Here is a 25,038-nt window from a genome sequence, read left to right as displayed (position 1 = left end):
GACTCTAACTGACAGTCAGGAAATGCACAATCAAGGTCTGGCTGACTTATCCATTTTGGAATCTCTGGTCCCTAGTGAAATGTTGAGAACTAAACAAGTTACCAAAAAATGGTTGTTGAAATAAATAAATAGCACAGTTTTCTTGGGCAGATTAGGGACAACTATACAAGTGCCAAATGCTTCCAAAATTCCATTATACTAGTATAATATTACATATAACTCCCTTCCTGTCTTTTTAGGGAGTATATACTGAACATAATTTTAAATTGTCTTTCATGGCTCAGATGAACATTTTTAACTATAGCTATTGGTGATATGCTAAAGAGGTCACTGACCACGCAGGTGACCTAGGACCTGAGGCAGAGGAGAGATAGATCCCTTCTTTTTTTTTGAATTTGTTTTTTTTATATACAGCAGGTCCTTATTAGTCATCCATTTTATACACATCAGTGTATACATGTCAATCCCAGTCTCCCAATTCATCACACGACCCCCACCCCCAACGCTTTCCCCCCTTGGTGTCCATACATTTGTTCTCTACATCTGTGTCTCAGTTTCTGCCCTGCAAACCGGTTCATCTGTACCATTTTTCTAGGTTCCACATATATGCGTTAATATACAATATTTGTTTTTCTCTTTCTGACTTACTTCACTCTGTATGACAATCTCTAGATCCATCCACGTCTCTACAAATGACCCAATTTCGTTCCTTTTTATGGCTGAGTAATATTCCATTGTATATATGTACCACACCTTCTTTATCCATTCGTCTATCGATGGGCATTTAGGTTGCTTCCATGACCTGGCTATTGTAAATAATGCTGCAATGAACATTGGGGTGCATGTGTCTTTTTGAATTATGGTTTTCTCAGGGTATATGCCCAGTAGTGGGATTGCTGGGTCGTATGGTAGTTCTATTATTAGTTTTTTAAGGACCCTCCATACTGTTCTCCATAGTGGCTGTATCAATTTACATTCCCACCAACAGTGCAAGTGGGTTCCCTTTTCTCCACACCCTCTCCAGCATTTGTTGTTTGTAGATTTTCTGATAATGCCCACTCTAACTGGTGTGAGGTGATACCTCATTGTAGTTTTGATTTGCATTTCTCTAATAATGAGTGATGTTGAGCCGCTTTTCATGTGAGAGCTCCCTTCTTTAAGAGCCCCCCATGTCTCTTTGTGAAAAGAGGTTTCTAAGAGAATTCATCTGCTCAGCATCTATTGCAGACCTACTGTGTGCCTGACCTGTGCCAGAGGGAATATAGAGAGGAATAATTAGGACATGGTGGTGACCTTGGAAATCTGTCTGGTGAAGGAGACAGACACACAAACACGTAGGAGTGGAAGATGTGAGTGGCACAGTCATGCAGGCTGTGACAAAGCGTAGGAGAGCTCACTGACCTTCGATTTGTCTGCACACAGCGGCCTCTGCCTTCGGAGCCCTGGCATGTCCACACAGAGGCTGGCCTGCCCACCCCCAGTGCTGCAGAAACACCAGCACTGCTCAGGGCTGTTTGTGCAGGAGCTGTAGTGGGGCCATGAGCCTCTCCTGCTGCAGAGCTGCTGTTTCTTGGTTTCTGTCTGTATTCGGTCCTGCCTGCTTATCTTTGGTTTAGTTCCTAAGGAGAACTAAGCTGCCACAGTTTACCTCTCGTCTCTCTTTCCATCTCTTCTTTCTAGTCTCTTTTGCCTCTGCCCCTTTCTTTGTAAAGTTCATCACCATCCCATTAAGTCATGATGATGGTGATGATCATGGCAGTAACTATCATGTATTGATTTTTTTTTTACTAATTGCCAGGGGCTGTGCTAAGCACTTTACATCTATCGTCTCACCTGCTCCCCTCAAAATTCATGCAGTCTTATCCCATCGTGTAGATGAGAACCCAAGGCCCTGTGAAGTCAATAACTTGCCCAAAGCCACACAACTCCTTTCCTTTACAAAATCACAAAATGCTGGAGGTAATCTTTGCATCTCTAGAATTTTTAGTGTGTGTGCGTGTGTATGTATGTTGTGTGTGTGTAAGAGAGGGAGACTGAGTCCTTCACCAACAAAGAGGTTTTATCTGTTTGCTTTCTCTACGTTTTGGGGCCACTTCCAGAAATTGAGCTGTTTTGGTAGGAACTTGAAGGTTCTAGCAGGCAGAATTTCAGATGGCCAAGGCTTTCCCCGAGGGACACTCATTTCAGTGAACAGCTCTCAGTCCAACGGGCAAGTGATGGGTTTACTCAATCACTGGGTCATTGCTGACTTCCCCTCAGACCTGGGATTGTGTGGCCTGAGGCAGAGCACTGGGAGAAAGAAAGCGCTGTTAGGCCAGACTTTGCAGCAGTCTCTGATGGATGAGTTCATTTGTTTCAGTAGGGAGGGGCAAAAAGGAGGAAAGGGGTTATTGTGAGAGGAAAGAGGGATGTACGTTTAGATTTGGAGAGAAACACTTTTTCTGTTGTTCACATCTTATCAAAGTGTTACTACATTGCTTCGTTAAAAGTTTTTATAATTCTGAGGATATTAAACATACACATACTCAAATATTAGCACCAAAATCCACAAATAAAATAGCAGCAGGCTTTTCTTGTTTTTATACAATTCTCACATTTGCTTCTAATGGTTAGTTTGGGTAATTTGTATCTTTTGTATCTGTTGGTCCTCTTTCTTTGTACCTACCACAGTAACCAGTTTAAGGCTGAGATACAAGTCTCTGCATTAAGTTTAGAGATTGAATTGAGTCAGAAATGTGGACTACAGTAGCCTTGTATAAAAGTTGAGACTTTGTAATTCAGTAAGGAAAACATCCCATGTCTTTTTCCAGTGTGTGCATCAGACAAAGATCAGTGGCATTCAACTCTTGTCCTTAGCACCACAAAAGTGACATCCAGATTTCCGAGGGATTAATCCAGCTGCAGTTCTGTTCTAGTTTATGTTGTTAAAGAGGATCAGCAACTCAAGACTGACATGACATCTGTTTCACTGTCCTCCTCCTCAGTAAACGAGGGTCTCTTACCCGAGGGTCTCTTTCCAAGGGTCTGCTAAGAGTAGCACATTTGCTGGATGTTACTCCATTTCTTGTTGCATAAAATAAAGCTGAGACAAGCACTAATTTAATTAGCTTGAAATATCCTATGACTTTGAAAAACATCTCTGATCCTTTTTTTCCTTGCCATGTCCATTAGTCATTGGAATTTTATTTTACTTTACTTTATTATGTTTATGATCTGTCAGCCATGTCTGAATGCTGGCCCTTCAAAGGCAGGAATCGTTATCTGTTCTTCACAATGCATTTCAACACACAGGTCGCCCAGGATGTCCTTCATTGGCCGTTCAGGAAGGATCATGACTTATCTGCTTAGATTAGAATCAAATTGCGCTTTTTTAAGTAACTCATACTTATTCTATTTACATGTTCTAGTCATTTCTTGATTTTTATTTTTTCCTTTCCAACTGTTTTCTCTCATTTTCTCCAGGGCCACATATGGGGGGGCAAACTGATTCTACCCAGTGCTCCTGAAAAGCCATGAGTCTGATAGGTAATGTCAGGCACCTGGCAGAGCAGAGTATGCACAGAACATTACCTTGCATTTTATAAGTGCTTTGCGCAGCATTTCATAATCTACCTAGATTTTCAAAACAATCCAAAAAAAGAAGGAAAACAGCCGTTACTACTAGGATACTGACAAGGAAGTCACATGGATTTGTCCCAAGTGACATGGTGAACCAGCAGCACAGCTGTCAAAAGATCCTGGTCATGGGTGTCTTGGTACAGAAGTTTCCCCACTGACACAGGTTGCCAGCTTCCTGCAAATCCCCTTGGTATTCTGAGTCTTGGAAGTGGAAAAAGAAGGAGAACTCAAAAAGTCCATGAATATCCACCACTGGCCTTGATCACAGAGGAGCAAATCCAGAAACGGCCTAATTCTTCTGCATAGGTTCACCCTGGTGTGGATGGGTGGCTTTAATCAAGATCTGGTATTTTCGTCTCTTGCCTTCACAGAAGTAGTGTCAGCCGCGCATGAACTGTGTGAACACGTATAGGTAATACAAGAGTAGAGTTTTCAGCTACAGGGTAAAGGCACCAAACTCTTAAGTCCTTAGCTGAAGAACAATTATTCCACAAGCTTTTTCTATCCAGCTCTCTATAAGAAACATTTAAAAATTTTATTTTAATTTTTATCCATTAAAGGCAGAATAGAAAAGAGGAAATAAGAGAGCTAAGCCTTGTTCATTTTTTCACTTGATACGCAATTGAAATCAACACCCTTGGGCCAAAACATAATTGGTAATAATCTTTAGACCTCATAGGGCTTCCCGAAATATTTTGGAAAAAAAAATTTGCAAGTATGTCCTAATTGGGTAAGTGCTGAAACAAAGTTTCTAAATAAACCTAGTCTAGGTGAGAAATGGCCTTTTTATAAGTGGTAATTTCATCCTCAGCATCACTTGGACGTGAGTTCAGGTAGGTCATAGAATAAAAGGAAGAGGCTCAGAGAGAGGTAGCCCAGCCTTGGTACTGAGGCAGGCATGTAACCCCTGCGACCAGAGCTCAGCATCCTCACTCCCCTTCCAGTGCTCTTTCCACTTGTCACCTTGCCTCCTCGTCCTCATACCTCACTGCGGAAATCCAACAAAAATGTATCATCTTGCATAGGACTTACTATTGTTATGTTTCGGAGAGACACTTCTGTACAATGATTGTTTGTGGAAGTGAGAGTTTTCCCATAAAGAAAGCAGAAGCAGATATTCCTGTTTCTCTGGCGTTAATAGCATATGGTCAATTGTCATGCCACCAAATGAGTGTGATAAGAGGAATGAATATCTTCTGTGATGCCAGCAATTGCTGGGTAATAGGAAGGTTTGACTTTTCCAGAGTATCCTCACGTCAAATGTGACATGTCTTTGTGTATTATCTTTAACATGCACGGTGAAATGTGAAATGGTGTTAACAGTAGCCCAAGGATACCAAAGCTTCAAGATTAGAAATCACTTTCAGGCTGTCTTTCTTCTTTCCCCCAGTGGGCTGCTGTATTAACACTCATTACAGCGAAGCAGAACAGATGGGCAAACAGACTGATTAGTTATTTATATATATATATTTTTCTTTGTGAAGCTTAGATGTTGGCTCTTTCTTCAATAAAAGAAAGGAATTTTTAGATGTTGCCTTGTCTTGATTTCCCTTTTTAATCAAAGGAAGAAAGGGGGGTACTTTGCTCCTGATCTATTAATAATGTGCCTATTATCCTTTTCTTAATTGCTGACTTCATAGCTCTCTGTGTACCCATTGCAGTCAGAATTCGATTTTCTCCAACCCTCCAAACTGCATGTGGTATCTTCATGTTCTTTCTGCCCTCGGATTTCTTTATGGAGTTTATCATTTTTAATTCATTTTTCAGAAGTGTCTTTCTTGACAAAGAAACTGTCTACAGTATTTTTGGCTTTTCCATCCAAAATGAAAAAATACATGATTAATTGGTGGAAAGTGAAATTGTCCATAATATTACATAAATAGAAATATTTTCCATAGCCTTTTTTAAGGTCAGATATTTCTTAAAACAGATTTTGCATATTTTATTCCTTCCCAATTTTATAAAAGTAGGTTTTTTGATGAAATTATGCTTCCAGTACAAAAAGTTAAGGTAAAGAAAAAAGCCATCCACAATTCCACTTCTGGATATATATATTCAAAGGAAATGAAATTATTATCTTGAAGAGATATCTGCATTCCCATGTTCATTGCAGCATTATTCACAGTAGTCAAGGTATGGAAACAAGTGTCCTTCAGTGAATGAATGGATCAAGAAAATGTGAGGCACACACATACACACAGAGGAATATTATTCAGCCTGATTATGAAAGAAATCCTGCCATTCCCAACTATATGGATTAACCTGGAAGGAATTAAGCTAAGTGAAATAAGCTAGACAGAGAATCTTATATGTAGAATCTTAAAAATAAAAAAGTCAAACTCATGGAAACAGAGAGTAGAATTGTGGTCGCCAGAGGCTGGGGAGTGGGAAAAATAGGCAGAGGCTGGTAAAAGGGTACAAACTTTCAGTTATAAGATGAATAAGGTCTGAGGTATAACATGGTGACTATAGTTGATAACACCATATTGTATAATTGAAAGTTGCTAAAAGAGTAGAACGTGGGTACGCATCAAAAAAAAAAAAAAGTAAATATATGAAGTGATACATGTGTTAATTAACTTGGTGTGAATCCTTTCACTGTATATAGTATATTGAATCATCCTGTTGAATATAGTATATTGCAGTTTTGTCAATTATTCCTCAATAAAGCTGAGAAAAATAAAACTAAAATAAAAAGAAATCCATCTGCACTGCAAAAAAAGAAAAAAGCCATCATAAATCCATAATCTTTTCTTATAAAAGTGCAAATGTATCACACATATATAACATGCATAAAAAAGTAATGGACTTACTTGTATACAGAAAAGAACTTCCTCATGTTATAATGTGAAGTGTCCTGGAACAATAATTCCCTTAAGGATATCTAAAATAGTACGCGAAGAGTCTTGAGGCATAGTGTAAGGAGAGGAGGGATAAACGTGCACAGTTAAAGGTTTTTTAGTCTTTTTGAAAAATTTTGAATTGGATTTACAGATTTGCTAATGTATTTTATCAAAGCAAGAAAATTATTCTATAAAGATGGCGCTATATGAGGTTAATGCACAGCATTATGAAGGGATTACAGCTTCTAATTTCTAATATAGGATAATATAGCCGTATAGCCACTTGGGGAGATTTTTACACAAAGCCGTGGGCTATTAATTGGAGCCCATGTTTTTGAGGTGCCCAATGATCCTATCATATAGATTATTTAGTTTTAAAAATCATCCTCAGTGGGACTTGGTATTAGAAGATTCCATCAAACATCAAAGAGATGCTTCAGTTTAATTCTCACACTGTGATCTGTGACTTCAGAAATAGCATGCTGTTAATAACAATATGTGAGAACGAGACTCAGATCTTCTTGGTGCTTTCGGTCTCTGCATGCTCATTTGCACCCTCAGTTACCTCTCTAAGTGGGCTGGTTTCAGGGAGGTGAATGAATAGATGATGTGGGAGTTGGGAGAGAAAAGCTGAGCAAAACTAATGGAAAAATGGAAGCTAAAAAAATATGCTCGAATTTATGTGAAGGATAGTAGAAACTGAAGGGAAGCTTTCTTGAGCAGATGATGGTGGCAGTCATTAGGGGTACATTTCTGAAGGTCTCCTCAATTTGAGGTCTCAGTTAGATTGAGGTTAATTAAGAGAATTTTCAGTAGAAATGAAACCTTGACATTACATCAGGCTATAAAAGAGATGCAGTTCAGAAGTGTTTTAATGATGTTTATTCAGCTATGGTCGGGTCTCAAACTCAACCTTTCTTGACATTCCCAATCTCGAGGCTGAATCAGGTGCCTGTGGGGTGAACTCCCCTGTCATCCTATATTTAACCGGCAGTTGCTGTACCACATTGTTGTGAAACTGGTCTTTCTTACGACCTCCTTTCTCTGAGTGTTCATATTCTTTGGGGATGGAGAGGGCACTGTATCTTGTCCTGTTTATCTCTATATACCCAGTGTCTGCCAAAAATGTGTCTGTCAGTTTAGTAGTTTTCAATAAATATCTATTGATTAAATGAATGAATGAATGGACAATTGTTTATGTGCAGAATCCAAATGACATAGTAAAAAACTTTCCCCAGTGATCAATGGTTAATTTTGAGAGTTGGAGATCCTCTGCCTCTCAGGTAACTTCATAATTATCTCCTTCGAAATGGGCAAAATATTAAAATACGTTTCTGTCCAAGTTGTAAAACTTGAAAACCTCACTCTTAAAATTAACTTACTGCTATAAAATACATAATGTGTGTGTTTCAAAAACAAAACCCGCACCTAATTGTAATTTGGAGAGAACTCACATTGAGTGATAGTGCTTTTTAAAAAATATAATTAAATGAAGACTTCTCAAGTCATCGCTTGAATTGGATGTGTCTAATTAGAATCGTGTCTAATCTGCTTATTAACATGCCTCTCACTTCCATGCCTGAATAATAGAGAAGTCCTTTGAAAAGTTTTTTTTAATGTTTTATTTTTGTTTGCCTGCTGCAATGTGTTTGATTTTCATGTGATTTCAACTTTTTTTTTATTCAAGTAAGATCTGTTGCTACAAACAGAACTTTTAAAACAGAAGAAACAGCGCACAGCGCTTTTCAGGAATAGCAAAGATTAATTCACGTCTTAGATTCTTACATTAACTTCTTGGGTAGATTGTGAGGCTGTCAGCGTGAAATAAGAATGAGGAACAGAAAAGGAAGAGGACTCCCAGAGAGGAGGGTTGTAAACTGTCTCTGGATTCCTACTGTCCTTCTGGATTTTGCTAGGGTTTCCCACTCTCCTTCCTGTTTTTACTTTGTTCATTCTGAGGAGGCGGCAACAGACTGGGAGGGGAGGCGAGGTTTCCCCTCTCACTTCGGGTTGCTCTGCGGTGTACCGGTGTACCGTGTACGTGTGAGGTTGTTTTCCCACATTCCTTTTTGAAAAGTAAGGAATTCATTCTGGGAGCCCACACCTGTCACCTTACGTGGTAATGCTGAAAGGGAACGAGGGAGATGGGCCAAGCAGCAGCAGCAACAACCCTTAGCAGCCACCTGCTTATTATAGAGGAGTCTTCTCCCTTCTGCCTTTAGAACTGATTCCTGTCTCCTGTCCTTCTTGTCTCATATTTCAGTGCTGTTTCTTTAAAAACCGTAGTAGGTTGACAGAGTGGATTTCAGCACTACTAATTTAATGTCTCTCAAAGGGTGCTCAAATTTGGATCAAATGGACTTCCTATGTCTTAGGAGGTTTTATAGTTTATCTTTATTAAGTTGGATAAAGTTAGCAAGGCCTCCTCCAGGGCCTTCACAAGCATCAGCAGTGCAGTCCTCTTCCCTGCCCCGCCCCGACCTTGACCCCTCTCAACACACACACACACACACACACACACACACACACACACACACAAACATCCGCCACGCGCTTCCAAGTTCCAGCGTCTTAGCTCTGGCAGTTCTTTACATCTGGATGATGGCACTGTCCTTTCAGCCTGGCAAGTTTCTACCAAACGTTAAGACCTACAGAATATCACTTCTTTTAATTCCTGCCTTTCCGCAATCATCATTTAATCTGCTTCTTTGAATTCTACATTGCCATAGATTCCTGTGAATCATTTATCGTGGCACTTAATACACTGTATTGTGTAGGTTAAAAAAAAAAAAAGTCAGCACATCTCCCCGATCTGGCCCGGGAGCTCTATAGACCAATATGAGTAGACCATCAGTGGAAATACTGTAGCTTTAATGACATTGCTGCCAACTATCATCAGAATAGTTGTGTGTGTGTTTTCCATAGAGCTTTAAAAAGGGGAAAATATGTTAACCTGAGGTTACCTAATAGTGTTGAGAAACTGTGATAAGCATTAACTAGGAAAAAAATCATCCTTGTTTGTAAAACTTTACCAACTAACCCTATACTTTCTGTTAATGATTTTATATAACCAGGGATAGAAACTAGTCTGGAGAACTATACAAAGACATGGCTAGTATTATAGCCATTGAGTTGATGTTGAAATTTGTATTTGCTTGGCTTGATTTAAGATCATTATGTGTGTTATCTAAGTTCATTTATTAGATTGATTTAGAATTATCTCTTAGTATTGGGCTAATTTGAAATTTTCCCTTTGCTGAGATTAGGTGGTTTAAGTGATAGAGTTTCTCTGTCCATAGGTGTTGTCAGTGCTCTAGGAAGGAGGGCTTAGGGGCACCAATTTTGCTGGAAGAGAAAACTTGCAGCTGCCTTTGGGTAGCACTGTTCTTGACACTGAGAAACATCAGTTGTTCCTAAAGCGGAGAGGCGAGTAGTGGAATACGGGTGCTGATGAAGATTAAGAGGGTGGCTTGGCAGCTTCTTTTGCTCTGCCATGGGTGTGAGGGGTAAGGGCCTGTGTTACAGTGGGATGGGTGGAGATGAAGGCATGGGTAGATGTTTCAAAGTAAACATCTACAAGACTGGAATGGCTTGATAAGGATGATGAAAAAATAAAATAAATAAAAATGAGCAAGTTGAGCATGACAGACCTTGAGAATTTGGATAGTGACCTTGAGTGGGGCAGGGGAAGGTAAATTCACTCCGGTTAACTAGGGGATTATCTCCCTTGTGGTTTATCCATAAATGCTCTTGCAGCCTTTAGTAGAGGTCAAACAGAGGCATAAAGACTCTGAAACAGGTGGACGACCACCTCGTTTTCTTCCCTTCATATTCCTACATCTGCTCAGTCCTTAAAGCATTCGGCTAACTAAGCAGAAAATTGACAAAAAGTACATTTAAGTCCTTTCCCCCATCTCCTTCCTTCCCAAACAGTATCGCCTCAAGTAAAATAAAATATTGAATCATTTATGGAACCCACTGGAAATGCTAGCCCATGTTCCAACCCACCTCCTCCTGGCAAAATCTGAGGAGCTAGGAAGAGCTGGCCTGTGTGCAGGACGGGATGAGGAGGTTGGAGGACTTCTCCCAGCCTCTGGAACTCGATGGATCTCATCAATGTGCTTTCCTCCCTCTGAAGCTTTTTGAGATTCCGGAACATTAGCAAACCTATATAGCCCATTAAGTTTGTGTGTGGCAAGTAGGAGTGCTCAAATATTTATTTGAATAAATAAATAGAAATTTTTTAGCTCCTCAAAAAGTTCAGCCACACCTAGAGTCTGTCATACAGAGTGAAGTAAGTAAGCAAGAGAAAAACAAATACTGTATGCTAACACATATATATGGAATCTAAAAAAAAAAAAAAGGTTCTGAAGAAACTAGGGGCAGGACAGGAATAAAGATGCAGACATAGAGAATGGACTTGAGGACATGTGGAGGGGGAAGGGGAAGCTGGGATGAAGTGAGAGAGTGGCATGGACATATATACACTACCAAATGTAAAATAGATAGCTAGTGGGAAGCAGCCGCATAGCACAGGGAGATCAGCTCGGTGCTTTGTGACCACCTAGAGGGGTGGGATAGGGAGGGTGGGAGGGAGGGAGATGCAAGAGGGAGGAGATATGGGGATATATGTATATGTGTAGCTGATTCACTTTGTTATAAAGCAGAAACTAACACACCATTGTAAAGCAATTATACTCCAATAAAGATGTTAAAAAAAAAAGTCCAGCCACGGAACACTCTAAGACATAAATCACAGCAAGATCCCTTTTGACCCACCTCCTAGAGTAATGGAAATAAAATCAAAAATAAAGAAATGGGACCTAATGAAACAAAATCTTTTGCACAGCAAAGGAAACCATAAGCAAGACAAAAAGACAACCTTCAGAATGGGAGAAAATATTTGCAAACAAAGCAACTGACAAAGGATTAATCTCCAAAATATACAAGCAGCTCATGCAGCTCAATATCAAAAAAAAAAAACCCAATCCAAAAATGGGCAGAAGACCTAAATAGACATTTCTCCAAAGTAGACATACAGATTGCCAACAAACACATGAAAAGATGCTCAACATCACTAATCATTAGAGAAATGCAAAGCAAGACTACAGTGAGGTATCACCTCACACCAGTCAGAATGGCCATCATCAAAAAATCTACAAACAGTAAATGCTGGAGAGGGTGTGGAGAAAAGGGAACCCTCCTGCACTGTTGGTGGGAATGTAAATTGATACAGCCACTATGGAGAACAGTATGGAGGTTCCTTAAAAAACTAAAAATAGAACTACCATATGACCCAGCAATCCCACTACTGGGCATATACCCTGAGAAAACCATAATTCAAAAAGATACATGGGGCTTCCCTGGTGGCACAGTGGTTAAGAATCCGCCTGCCAATGCAGGGGACATAGGTTCGAGCCCTGGTCCAGGAAGATCCCACATGCCGTGGAGCAACCAAGCCCATGCACCATAACTACTTAGCCTGCGCTCTAGAGCCCGCGAGCCACAACTACTGAGCCCGCGTGCCACAACAACTGAAGCCTGCACGCCTAGAACCCGTGCTCCACAACAAGAGAAGCCACCACGATGAGAAGTCCATACACCGCAACAAAGAGTAGCTCCTGCTCGGTGCAACTAGAGAAAGCCCGTGCACAGCAACGAAGACCCAATGCAGCCAAAAGTAAAATAAATTTATATAAAACAAACAAACAAGTAAAAAAAAAAAAAAGATACATGTACCACAATCTTCATTGCAACACTATTTACAATAGCCAGGACATGGAAGCAACCTAAATGTCCATCGACAGATGAATGGATAAAGAAGATGTGGCACATACATACAATGGAATATTACTCAGCCATAAAAATGAATGAGATTGAGTTATTTGTAATGAGGTGGATGGACCTAGAGTCTGTCAGACAGAGTGAAGTAAGTCAGAAAGAGAAAAACAAATACCGTATGCTAACGCACATATATGGAATCTAAAAAAAACGGTACTAATGAACTTAGGGGCAGGGCAGGAATAAAGATGCAGACATAGAGAATGGACTTGAGGACACAGGGAGGGGGAAGGTTAAGCTGGGACGAAGTGAGAGAGTGGCATGGACATATATACACTACCGAATGTAAAATCGATAGCTAGTGGGAAGCAGCCGCATAGCACAGGGAGATCAGCTCGGTGCTTTGTGACCACCTAGAGGGGTGGGATAAGGAGGGTGGGAGGGAGGCTCAAGAAGGAGAGGATATGGGGGTATGTGTATACATATAGCTGATTCACTTGGTCATACAGCAGAAACTAACACAACATTGTAAAGCAATTATACTCCAATAAAGATTAAAAAAAAAAAAAGTCCAGCCACATGTTGTGCAGGGCGCAGGCCTTCTGACCTTGCTTTTCAGGCGGGGGTCAGATGAGAATGACCGGTGCTGCATTTCCTTCTTCAGCGCCTGGTCGCACCCCAGTCCAGTTGGGTCGGGCGGGAATCACCACGGAGACTGAGACACTGGCTTCGTGTCCCACATTCTGATCTAGTGCTCTCTTCTTGCAGGTGCGCACATTTTGACCGACTCAGCAAGAAGGTGGATTTTCCTTGTGTCTAAAGAGAAAAAAATGTCCCCGTGTCTGTAGAGATGCTTTGCAGTTCAGCCCGGCTGAAGCTGACCGAATGAGACTATGGGCTGTGCCTCTGCGAAGCATGTTGCCACTGTTCAAAATGAAGAGGAAGCCCAGAAAGGGAAGAACTACCAGAATGGAGACGTGTTTGGTGGTAAGTGCCGTTGAATTTCATCCTTGGCCCCTCCATCCAGGCCTTTCACGTGAGCAATTGCAGTGTTCCTGTGTTCTGTTTGCTGAGGGGCGGGGCGGGGTGCAGGGGTGACGGGGGTGTGTGGGTAGAGGGCTGATGAGAGATGATAAAAATCAAGGCAGATCTTTTACATTGGACAGTTTTCATCATAATTTATACCTAGAAGACTTTGAGGAGGATCATGGAGGTTTTATGCAGAGCTCACATTTAAATCAAGCTTTGAAGAACTAGTAGGACATAAACAGGTGCATGGGACAGCGGCCACAGGGTGTCCCGGTCCAGAACTGTAGGACTGAACACATGGAGGTCCAAAAGCGGGCGAGGATTTATAATGGAGGGAATGATGTGTTTTTTGGAGTTTATTATAAGTTTATAAGGAATTACTCTTTCTGTGAATTAGAAATTCTCGGTTTCAAAAACACAATTACAGTGAACTTAGAAATCGTCTTTTAATCATCCTGTGATGATTCATGGTGACTTGAGACTATCTAGCGCAGAGGTCACAAACTGCCAACCCACGGCCACATCTGGTTTACAAATATATTTTCTTTGGCCCCCAGAGAATTTTAAAATAAAAAAGCAAGGCGACCTTTAAAAATCAGGATGTTTCACACAAAACCCCAAATTTCTTGAGAAGGTCTGACAACACTGATTTTCCATTTCCTGAGGCAACAGTTGCTGGAATGGGGTAGCAGTTGCCGGTTCAGTCAGAGTATGGCCTCCGGTAAACGGGCTGAGCCCTCCCCGTGAACGCACATCAGGCCCAGTTCGCTCACTGACGTTCCATGCCTGGCCACTTACAGCCTTTTGAGTTTGCCTAATCTTGAGTTTGTCCTTTGGAAGATCAGTAATTACCCTGATGCCGGGTGGCTATGGGTTTGTAGAAAATTCCAGTTAGTCCAGGCAGATGAAGCAGTTTTTGCTAATTATTTTAACAATAATACCCAAGACTTGACATTTTCATGGTACTTCTATTCATAAAAGCACCTCTACATCTCTTATTCGATAAAGAACCTCATTGCAATGATGTTTACATGTAAACAACTCAAGTTGCACTATTCAGTCTCTGTCAAGGAATTCCACTGCGTTTCTACCTCTAGCTTTTGGTCCGTTGCAATGGTTGTTTCAGTCCCCTGGGGAAGAATTGGGAACAATGTGGAAGGGGTAATGCTCTGTTACAAGTGGGCTCATGTATATGGAGGGAGGAAGATTTCATTTTGGTTTGTTTTAAGGAGATGTATTTGTTACCTGGAACAAATTTGCTTCTAGTGGTCACTACCGATAGAAACAAGAACTGTGGAGAAGAGTGACATATGAGCGTCTTAATAAAGTAGAATCCAGCTCTTTGAAACCACACCTTCTGGGAAGACAGCTAATGGGAACTAGAGTCATTACTGTTACTCTCAAACACTTAACTTTTAAGAGGAAATAATCTAGTATCAGGAATTTGTTTAAATTAACTTCTATGTGAGGTTCTGTGTCATTGTCATTTTTGTAATTAGAGCTACCACTTACGGAGCCTTCACCATATGTCAGACACCGAGAAGCATTTACATTCATTTTCATGTTGAATTTTCACAACAATCCTGTGAAATCTGTGCCATCTTAATTTTACAGATTTGGAAGCTGAGCACAGTGTGACTAACTGGTCCAAAGTTACTCAGCTACTAAGTGATAGAATCAGATGTCTCAGACTCCAAAGTCCACATTTCTTTCTCAATGTCATTTCCTGCTGCCTCCCATCCGTCACTCATTCTTTAACGCGAAAAAGTATTGACTGGCCGGTACACGATGTGTCAGACCCTTTGCTAAATGCCATGGAGGATACAGAGATAAACCTTGCTTTCTAGGACTTCGTAAGAGGATGAAAAAGTGTTATGAGGCAGAATAAGCCAAATACCAGAAAAGGAAAAGACATACACATCATGATAAGAGTCAGAGGGTTGAGAGACTGCCTTAAAAGGTGGGATCAGAGCAGATTTCTTATAGAGGTGACAGCTGACCCTGGCCCTAAAGGACTGGAGAATCTAAACCTGTCGGATGAAGGGTGTAGGAAGGAACTAGATGAGGAAAGGCTAGACGTGATGTGACCCATATTCAAGAATTACAAGTAATCCAGTTCGAATGGAATATAAAATATACATGAGAGGGAATTGGGTACGAAACTAAGTTAGGGTTAAATTATGGAGAATGTGGAATACCAGATTACAATCTGTAGAAAGGTAACCTTAGATTTGTAAGAGCAAAAATTTAGTGATATTCAGTATATTGTATTAATATTTTGCTTGGCAATGAGGCCATCTAACCATTCATTTGCTAATATGGTTACAACTTTTATAGCTAAGAAGACTTTCTGCTGTTCTAAAGTACCATGAGTAGTTTGCAAATGTTAGCATCTAATAAAGGAGCCTTGTATGAGTCAACTATTGCTGGGTAATAGACAGCCTCAAGATCTTAGTGGCATTCAGCAATAATCATGTCTTTCTTGATCACGAGTTGCTTGGTCAGCTGGAGTGGCTCTGCTCCATGTCTCTCTCAGCTTCCTCCTGGGACCAGTGAGCCAAGGGGGGGTATGCTCTTCTTTTGCAAAAGGGTAAAAGTACAAGTGATACACATGATGCCTCTTAAGCTTAGGCTTAGACCTGGCACACTGCCACTTGCACCCACGTTTTACTAGCCGAATCAAGTCACGTGAACAGGCTCAAAGACAAGGGGCAGAGAAGTCCATCTGACCATGGCACATTCATGGCAAGGGTATGGATGTAGAGAAGGGTCAAGAATTGGGGCTAATAATTCAGTCTGCCCCATGCCTGCGCAGTCATCGCTGTCTGTGTGGCTCCGTGCCATAAAGTGCACTCAAGGCCTCTGCCAGCTTCTCTTCACCCTCCTGGTACTCACACTGAAGTTTCATTCACTCCAGCATTCGTCATCTTGTTACTCTTTCTTACATCAGCATTTGCAGGTTTGTGGCACTGTGTTACGTAAAGCAGGAATACAGGGAGGGAGAGAGCTTCATGTACCAGTCAAGGGAGAGTTCTCCTAGCCCTACAGGGTTCTGGGAGTAGAATTGTCAGAATCCATTGTGAACATCAGTACCAGTATCCTAGATGTTACTGAATGCTAGAGTTTGAATATGACAAGAGAAGGTCCTGTCTGTTTCTCCACTTGAATTAGTTTGCAAGCAGAAGTCTACAAAATCCCAATAGAATCACAGATGGTCACAGATGAATGGTAGATCTGGCTCACTTTTAGCCATATGATATCTTTTGTCACCCATTGTTTCAGTGATCTATTATCACATAGCAAAGGACTCCAAACTTAGTAGCACTGATTTATTATTTTTCCCAATTCTGTGGGGTGACTAGGGTTCATCTGCTGGTTTTTTTTTTTTTTTTTTTTGCCTGGGCTCAGCCATGCAGCTGCATTCAGCTGGGAGCTCAGCTGGGCTCAACTGACCATGATGGCTTCAGACCTCTCTTTCCATCTGGGTAGTCAAATTTTCATGTGACAGCTAGCTTCCAAGAGAGGAAGTAGAAGCTTCCAGGCCTCTTAAGACCTGGGTTTGAAAGTACAAGAATGTTGTTTGTGCCGTGTTCTGTTGAGCAAAGCAAGTCACAAGACCAGCCCAGAGTCAGGGGAGCACAAAGGCTCTCCGTCTGTTGAGTGTGTGCCTATAGGGAGGGGAAGACCTGTTGCGAGCTGTCCTTGGAGATGGGTTACCACACCCATTGACAGAGGCAATGAGAACTCATGACTGGATTGTATTCCAACCTGGACAGTTGTATTCTGCTTTCTAAATCACACCTCTCTTTTCCACCGAATAAAATGGCCTCATTCACTTTTTAAAAGCTTAATGCTTGAAAGATGTTATTACCACATGTTGTTGAAGAGTTGACCAAGTCTGTGAAAGGTAGCATATTCGGGGAGCTCTGAAGTATATGTCTCTGAGTGTGTGTACACACACACATTCGATCCTTTTCCTAAAAGTGTTAATTTAATTTCATAGCTTCTAAGGACGTGCTGGGGAGCGTTGATAAGCAGTGTGTTTTTACAAATAGTAGTTTCCATTTATATGAAGCATTTTGGTCTCTGTGATATTTTGGTTATTTAGGAGATGGTGCCGAAAGCTCAGCTTCCCTGTACACCAGTGCTGAATTGAATCTAAGAGACATATTTTTGGGTGAAGTAGAAAAGGATAGCTTTATTACTTTGCCAGGCAAAGGGGGACACAGCGGGCTCCTGCCTCGAAAAACTATGTGTCCCCACTTGGAGAGGATAGTGAGAAGTTTTATTGTAATGGTTCAAAGAGGGCATGATGAGCTTGTGGACATTCTTCTGATGGGTTGGTGGTGAGGTAAGTAGGAGTCAACATCATCAACCTTCAGGTTCCAACTGGTCTGGGGTCTACATGCTTGTGGGTAGCGTACCGTCATTAACTTCTCCCACCTGGAAGGGGTTTCAGTATCTGCAAAACAGCTCAAAGATATTGTTGTTTGTATCCCTTGATGGGGAACCAGGACCTTGCCCCAAGGCTGCACTGTTGTTTCTCTTGACTGTTTGTTTCTCCCTGGTCTCGCATCCCCTCCCTTCCCTAATTAACAACTGCTTGAGTCTGCCCACTGGGACTCAGGGAAGGTCATGGAGGCTGAATGAAAGCTCCTTCCTGTAATCAAAGAAATGGGGGACACAGAAAGGCTTTGTGCCCAGGAGCCCCAGCCCAGGGCCCTGCTCGGTATCAGAGACCCACCACTCCAAATGTGTGGGACAGAATTGCTATAGAATATTCCACCATTGAGGATTAACTGACAGATGGGCATCTTGACTCCTAGATTTCATAGACTTCAGGAGATCATTGACAAGGAACTTTATCACTGACGTTCACCTGTAGACTTTCTTTCACTTTAAGTATAGAAGCGTAAAAAGTTTCAGATATAAAGTTGTGTCTCATTTCTGTGGCCCTTTCAGAAGTAAAAGCCAGGCCAGAAAGCTCCATCTCCAGATTGGAATTTTTCCTTCCCTCAGTGGTTAGGGCAGATGTGAAGAGTGACCAGCAGATCTGCTGAGGTCATTCAGAGAACAACTGAGCAGATTGCCAAGACCAGCTTGCATAAAGTAAGTGACCAACAGGCTCAAGTTATCAGGAACTCGTAAGGCAAGTTCTAAGAAAAGCCAGGTGCTTATTGGATTTCTTTCAACCATCATTCACTTAGACTATTAAAGTAGGTGCACAGAACAGATTCAGGTCTTATTAGGGAAATTTTCATATCAAACCTGAGATCATTATCTCTTCTGCAGCCCATCCCCAAGGGGGGAAACTCTTCAGTTATATTGACTTTCCTATTTGCGTGAAGGTCACCATCATTCTTCCAGTAATGTAGGCTTTAATCTTGCAAAGCCTTTAAACTTGAGGCCTTTGTCTCTTCCAGTTCCCTGTGAATCTCACTCTCTCCTAGCATCGCTTTTCCTACCACCAGCATAGTTTAGGTTGTTATAGTGCATAACCCAGAATAACGCAGTGTCCTCTGAACTGATGCTCCATTAGCCCTCTTTGTTGTTTGTTTGCTTCTTTGCTTTTGTTTTTAACTCTCAATTTTTTTGCACCCTTGCAGATGGTAGCAAGTTTTTCTAAAGTACTCCTCTGTCCGTGTTAATTCTCCTGCACTCAGTTCTTAGACAGTCAAATCCTAAATCCTTAATGAACATTCAAGACCTCTGACGATGGCTCTTACCCTCTTACCCACCTTGGCAGCCTTGTTTCATACTCTGTCCCTCATGTTTCCCTGTTCTTCAGCCAGAGGGACAGCTCACCCTGTGACCACTTTGCACGCCTGTGTCCTCCAGGTCCAATACACCGTGACCTCTGCTTGGCATGGGCCCTTTCTCCTGCTTTCATCTCTTTAAATCCTGCTCTTTTCCCAAACTTGCATAAAGCTTTCCTAATACCTTCAGAAAGAATCTCTTTCCTGCCATCCCAGAGTACATTTTTACATACTTATGTATTTGGTTTATTTGCTTATATGTTTAATCTCATTATTTGTGTGTGTGTGTGTCCTCTGTCTTATGAGCTGCAAAAAGCCCCTGGAGGGAGGGACTGTTCGACCTTGAGAGGACGCAGGCTTCCAGGAGCCAGGGCCTGACCATGCCAGCTCCCCTATGATGAGGTGGCCTTGACTAAGGACCAAGATGGTCCTCTTTTTTTTTTTTTTTTTTTAAATTTCCCTCCATCTTTTTTTTTTTTAGAACATTTATTTTTTTATTTTATTTGTTTATTTATTTTTGGCTGCGTTGGGTCTTCGTTTCTGTGCGAGGGCTTTCTCTAGTTGCGGCAAGCGGGGGCCACTCTTCATCGCGGTGCGCGGGCCTCTTCACTATCACGGCCTCTCTTGTTGCGGAGCACAGGCTCCAGACGCGCAGGCTCAGTAGTTGTGGCTCACGGGCCTAGTTGCTCCGCGGCATGTGGGATCTTCCCGGACCAGGGCTCGAACCCGTGTCCCCTGCATTGGCAGGCAGATTCTCAACCACTGCGCCACCAGGGAAGCCCCAAGACGGTCCTCTTGTTTGTACGTGTTCCCTTAAGTGGAAGTGCTTAGATTATTAGAGTAAATTCTTCTGGAATGATGGTGTATAAAAGAGGAGCAGTAAAGCAAGAATTTGGCTGCTTTCTTTCACTCGGGCTCTATATTGCTGTGTGGCTTTGGTTCTGATCTGGTCCTTGGCTACATAAATTGAGAACATGTAACAGGGTGTGTGTGTGTGTGTGTGTGTGTGTGTGTGTGTGTGTGTGAGATGGTGTTATGCCAATCTGTTACCCATCTAAAATACTATAGGAAAAAACAAATACTATAGGGACCAACTTCACAGGTTATGGTGAAGATTAAATGAGAAAATAGATTTATACAGAAATTCAAAGCAGTTGGAAGCAAAGTAATAATTGACTGTTTCTTCCTGTAATAATTTCTCGTTGTGTAAAGTGAAGATTAATTAAAGATGAATTAATCTGTGTTTGTGTTTGTGAGATAGTAGCAGAGAGTATCATGTTTAACTCTGTGCCATCCAGTACAGTAGCCACTGGCCACGTGTGACTATTAAGCACGTGACATAAGGCTAATCCTAATTGAGATGTGCTGTAAGTGTGAATTACACATGCGATTTTGAGGACTTACTATGATAAAAAGTATAAAATAGCTCACTAATTTTCTATTGATTACATGTTGAAAGGATAATATTTTGGATATATTGAGTTAAATAAAGTATATTATCAAAATTAATTTCCCTGGTTTCTTTTTACTTATTTAATGTCGCTGCTGGAAATGTTTCAAGTACTTACATAACTCACATTACATTTCTATTGGATAGTGCTAGTTTAAGTCACTAGAAGGTAGTGTTGGTGTTGACAGTTTCCTTCCCTTTCAAGTTTCAGTTTTGGAGTTTACTTATTATTGAATCGAAGAGGAAGGGGGTTCGGCTGAGGCAGCAGCCCTCATTTTCTGCTTTGGCTCTGCAGGTGGGAGGTGCACGCAGGTGGAGAGAGCACAGGACAACGAGCGAGACAGAGATTGGGAGCCAGCCTGGCAGAGGAGGTAGAGCAGACTCTAACTTGCTCACCTCTCAATGCTAATTAGTGGAAGTCTTTAGCTGCCTCCCCTGTAGCTTTCCTGCTGGCCTCCAGAAGCTTCTTTTGACTTCTGAAGTTATTTCCCAAAGGTCAGAGAGGACATCTTCCCCTCCCCCCCTCCTTTTTTTTTTTTTCAGTGAGTTGGTAAAGAACCTTAAAAGAGAAGTGTTTGATGGGTGTGTGATAGAGCTGGGTCACAGTCATAAAAGCTGAAAAATATTGAAGTCAAGATGAGTGGGGAACCTGGCCCTGGGTTTAGTCTTTGAAGATTCCACAAGGTCTTGAGCTGAGCCTCAGAAAGGTCTTAAAGGCTTTTAGTGCACGTGGGGCTAATGAAATGATAGAAGTCAGCCCACCTTGGCCCTGAGTTTCCATCTCACACTTCCGAAGGGAAAGTGCTTAGGCCAGTGTCTGACTCAGAGAAGGTCTCACAGTATCTTAGTTTCATTTTCTGCTTTTAGATCGTTCCTGGGCCATTCTGATAGGTGCTTATCACTTTGACGGGAAAGAAGAGACAGGCCCAAACCGTGAGCACGTAAGGCAGTGATTGTGAGTTCCCTCCTACCAGCTGGGTTTCTTCCAGCTTCCCCACTTCCTGTGTTGTCTTTGACAAGGAACCTCATCAGTGCCTGAGCTTCCTTGTCTACAGTTATAGAGATAATAATGGTATCCACCACTCAGAGTTGTGTGGAGGATCAAACCACGGAAAGCACTTAGAAAGATGCCAGGTGTAATTAGCAGTTGAGCATGAGTTGTAAATAGGAGTAGACTGGCCCAGCGTCTTCACTTTGGCCCCTTGCCCACCTCAAAACAGACCGCACTGAAATGCCACGTGATGCAGAATTTAATCTAGCTGAGGTAGAGTCAGTCTGAATCTCTGTTTGGAAAAATTTTCTATGATAGAAAGTCTCGAAATGCACTATACTTTCTATATTTAAAGAAAGAAAAATCCAAGTGCTGTTTTTCCTTCCCTTGCCAACGGTGCCATGAGCCTGTTCTTTTAATATCATATACAGAGGTAAGCCGAAAAGTAGGACCATCTGTCACTTACTGCTACAAGGCAACCTGACTGCAAGATGAGGGACCCTCCGAGTTCTCAGATGCCATCGACGGGGACGTGCTGGCAGGGCCCTCGGTGGTGTCACTTCAGTTTTATGTCTTGAGGGTTTCCTTCAACTGCTCCCTTGCCCCTCTAGGTGCCTGGTCTTCTCTGTAGCTGCCTCGAACCCTTCCTCAGGCAGAAAATGAGACTGAATTTGGCCCTGGAGAAGGCAGCAGAGATGCTGCTGGGTGCCTCCCGGTGTCCTGGTACCATCCAGCGGAAGGCACAGAGGACTGGAGCTGTGGGCAAGGCTTGTTCTCTGCTGGGGGAAGTTCTAAAAAAGTGACTCAGCCGCAAGAGAGAGGGTGGGAGGGTTTCTGTACCCATAGCACTTCTCCTCAGAGTTATTTTCTCATGAATGACGTCAAAGAATTCAGAAATTCAAAACAATGTCCTCTTCCTGGAATCCTGGCTGATGCGGCAGAAAGGACCTGTTTTGCCATCAGCACCTGCCAGGTAGCCCTTACCTAGCAGCACCTACCTGGTAGCAACCACCTGCAGTGCACACCTGGCCATACCTGTCTGGTGCTTAGACCTCATTTAGGCCCCAGCTCTCTACAGAGAAGCGCAGTACCTACCTTCTGCACCTGGAGCCTTAAACGTGGCTGTTTCCTTTGCCCCTGAATTGTTAGTTGGCGTCAAAAGCACAGACTCACACTTTACAGTTTATAAGGCCTTTTCACGAGCAGTTACAATCCCCACTTGATACAAAAGGAAACTGAAGAGCCCCGCCAGTTCACTTAACTAAAAAAGTGGGACTGTGCCTAGAATTAAGGATGCAGACTCCTGACGAAGGGTGATTCCACTCTCAGGAATAAGATATCTGTCTTTGTCATTAAATCCGAACCCACTGCCAATGCAGGGGACACGGGTTCATGCCCTGGTCCGGGAAGATCCCCCATGCCGCAGAGCAGCTAAGCCCGTGCAGCACAACTACTGAGCTTGAGCTCTAGAGCCCGCGAGCCACAGCTACTGAAGCCCGCAGCCTAGACAACTAGAGAAAGCCCACGCACAGCAACAAAGACCCAACGCAGCCAAAAATAATAAAAAAAACAAAACAAAACAAAAAATCCAAACCCACTTTTGCTCAGGAGTCTTTACGAAGCAGTTGTTAACTGGCTGCCCGAGTTCAGCCTCAGCCTTTTTTTTTTTTTTTTTACATGAGGATGTTGCAAGACTCTAATGTGGTAGTTAGGGCTATTTTCAGTGGACCTGAAGTTCACTCTCATGGTAAATGCACAGGCCTGGAATCTGACTAATTGGTTTCAAAGCCTGCCTCGGCTACTCACTAACATGTAGTCTTGACAAATTACTGAGGCACTCCTTGCCTCAGTTTCCCCATCTGTATAGTATGGAGAATGCAGTACTAGTACTTACTGCCTTCAGAGGACTTCAATGTATCAATGAATGGAAAGCCCTTAGATTAGGACCTGCCACATGATATGCACTGAGTGAAGCCCATTTATTTATTTATTTATTCATTCATTTATTTTTAGCATTTTATAAATTAATTAATATCTGGATGCATTGGCTCTTCGTTGCTGCGCGCAGGCTTTCTCTAGTTGCGGTGAGCGGGGGCTACTCTTCGTTGTAGTACGCAGACTTCTCATTGTGGTGGCTTCTGTTGTTGCAGAGCATGGGCTCTAGGCAGGCGGGCTTCAGTAGTTGTAGCATTGCAGGCTCAGTAGTTGTGGCTCACGGGCTCTAGAGCACAGGCTCAGTAGTCGTGGCACATGAGCTTAGTTGCTCCGCAGTATGTGGGATCTTCCCAGGCCAGGGCTCGAACCTTAGTCCCCTGAATTGGCAGGCGGATTCTTTTTTTTTTTTTAATGTATTTATTTTATTTTTGTCTGTGTTGGGTCTTCGTTGCTGCAAGCGGGCTTTCTCTGGTTGCGGCGAGCGGGGGCTACTCTTCCTTGCCGTGCTCGGGCTTCTCATTGTGGTGGCTTCTCTTGTTGCAGAGCATAGGCTTTAGGCATGCGGGCTTGAGTAGTTGTGGCACATGGGCTTAGTTGCTCCATGGCATGTGGGATCTTCCCGGACCAGGGCTCTTACCCGTGTCCCCTGCATTGGCAGGCGGATTCTTAACCACTGCGCCACCAGGGAAGTCTGGCAGGGAGATTCTTAACCACTGCACCACCAGGGAAGTCCCAAGCCCAATTATTATTGTCATCATCATCTGGCCCTAGTTTCCCTTGACTCTGCTGGGGGAAAAGCATAACCAGTCTATTGCAGATGTGGCATTCTCCAAACTTTAAAAGTTTATTGATTGTCTACATAATACTTAGCTATTTTGTATTTTAGAATATTTGTGTCCCTATGATTTGTTCTATCTCTGTTTTGATCTAGACCAGCTTATGTTCTGTGTAAAATGTGAGTGTGTATGTGTCTTTAAATCAAAAGACTAAAGTATATGATTTAAGAGTGGTGAATATAATATTATGCCTTATCACTATAAAAGTTTGGTTTAAAAAATAGTACCAACATAGAAGTTAGCAAACATATTTTCATTTATCAAACATTAATTTGTGTGTGTGTTGTGTTTTTGTATATGGTGTGATCCAGCATTTTCCTAGTCTTGGGTTTATCATGTACGGTGAGGATGTTTATGGAAGGAAGGACATTTCTTTGTGAAGCACTGTGGAGAGGCCAAGAGGCAACAGACAGAGATTGTAATGGGATAAATGCATTCATAGCTAACTGAAGTAAAAAGATGCACAAATTAGATACTATTTCAATTCATGTTTTATTCTTTATTCATATTCAACTCTATTTTATTCTTTAAAATATGAATCATTTTATAGAACTTATATGAACTTATATTCATAAGTATAATATTAAAAATTGAATTTCTAACTCATCCCTTCATACTAGTTTTCCAGATGAATCTGAAGGTTGAATTGTAAAATATGAAACCATAAAAGTACTATAAAAAAATGGATGTTTTTATAATCTTAGGTTGCAAAATGTCTTCATAATGCCACAAAACCCAACACCCTAAAAGAAATAGTTGACTACATAAAATTTTTAAATCTCTGCATGGCAACAAACAC

General features: G+C 41.9%; 1 protein-coding gene across 2 annotated transcripts in view; it reads left to right on the top strand.

The window, feature by feature from the left end:
* Positions 1 to 25,038, top strand: part of LOC309633416 (uncharacterized protein C1orf21) — a 227,737-nt gene that overhangs the window by 66,604 nt on the left and 136,095 nt on the right. For both annotated transcript variants that reach the window (XM_082402262.1, XM_082402263.1), the window contains exon 2: positions 13,011 to 13,229. In XM_082402262.1, the coding sequence (XP_082258388.1) occupies positions 13,136 to 13,229 (94 nt within the window). In that variant the 5' untranslated portion in view covers positions 13,011 to 13,135. The remainder of the gene's footprint in view (positions 1 to 13,010; positions 13,230 to 25,038) is intronic.

Source organism: Balaenoptera borealis, assembly GCF_965194805.1.
Source record: "Balaenoptera borealis genome assembly, chromosome: 1".
NCBI lineage: Eukaryota > Metazoa > Chordata > Mammalia > Artiodactyla > Balaenopteridae > Balaenoptera > Balaenoptera borealis.
Note: the sequence above shows the minus strand (reverse complement) of the source record. Positions and strands in the feature narration are given on the sequence as shown.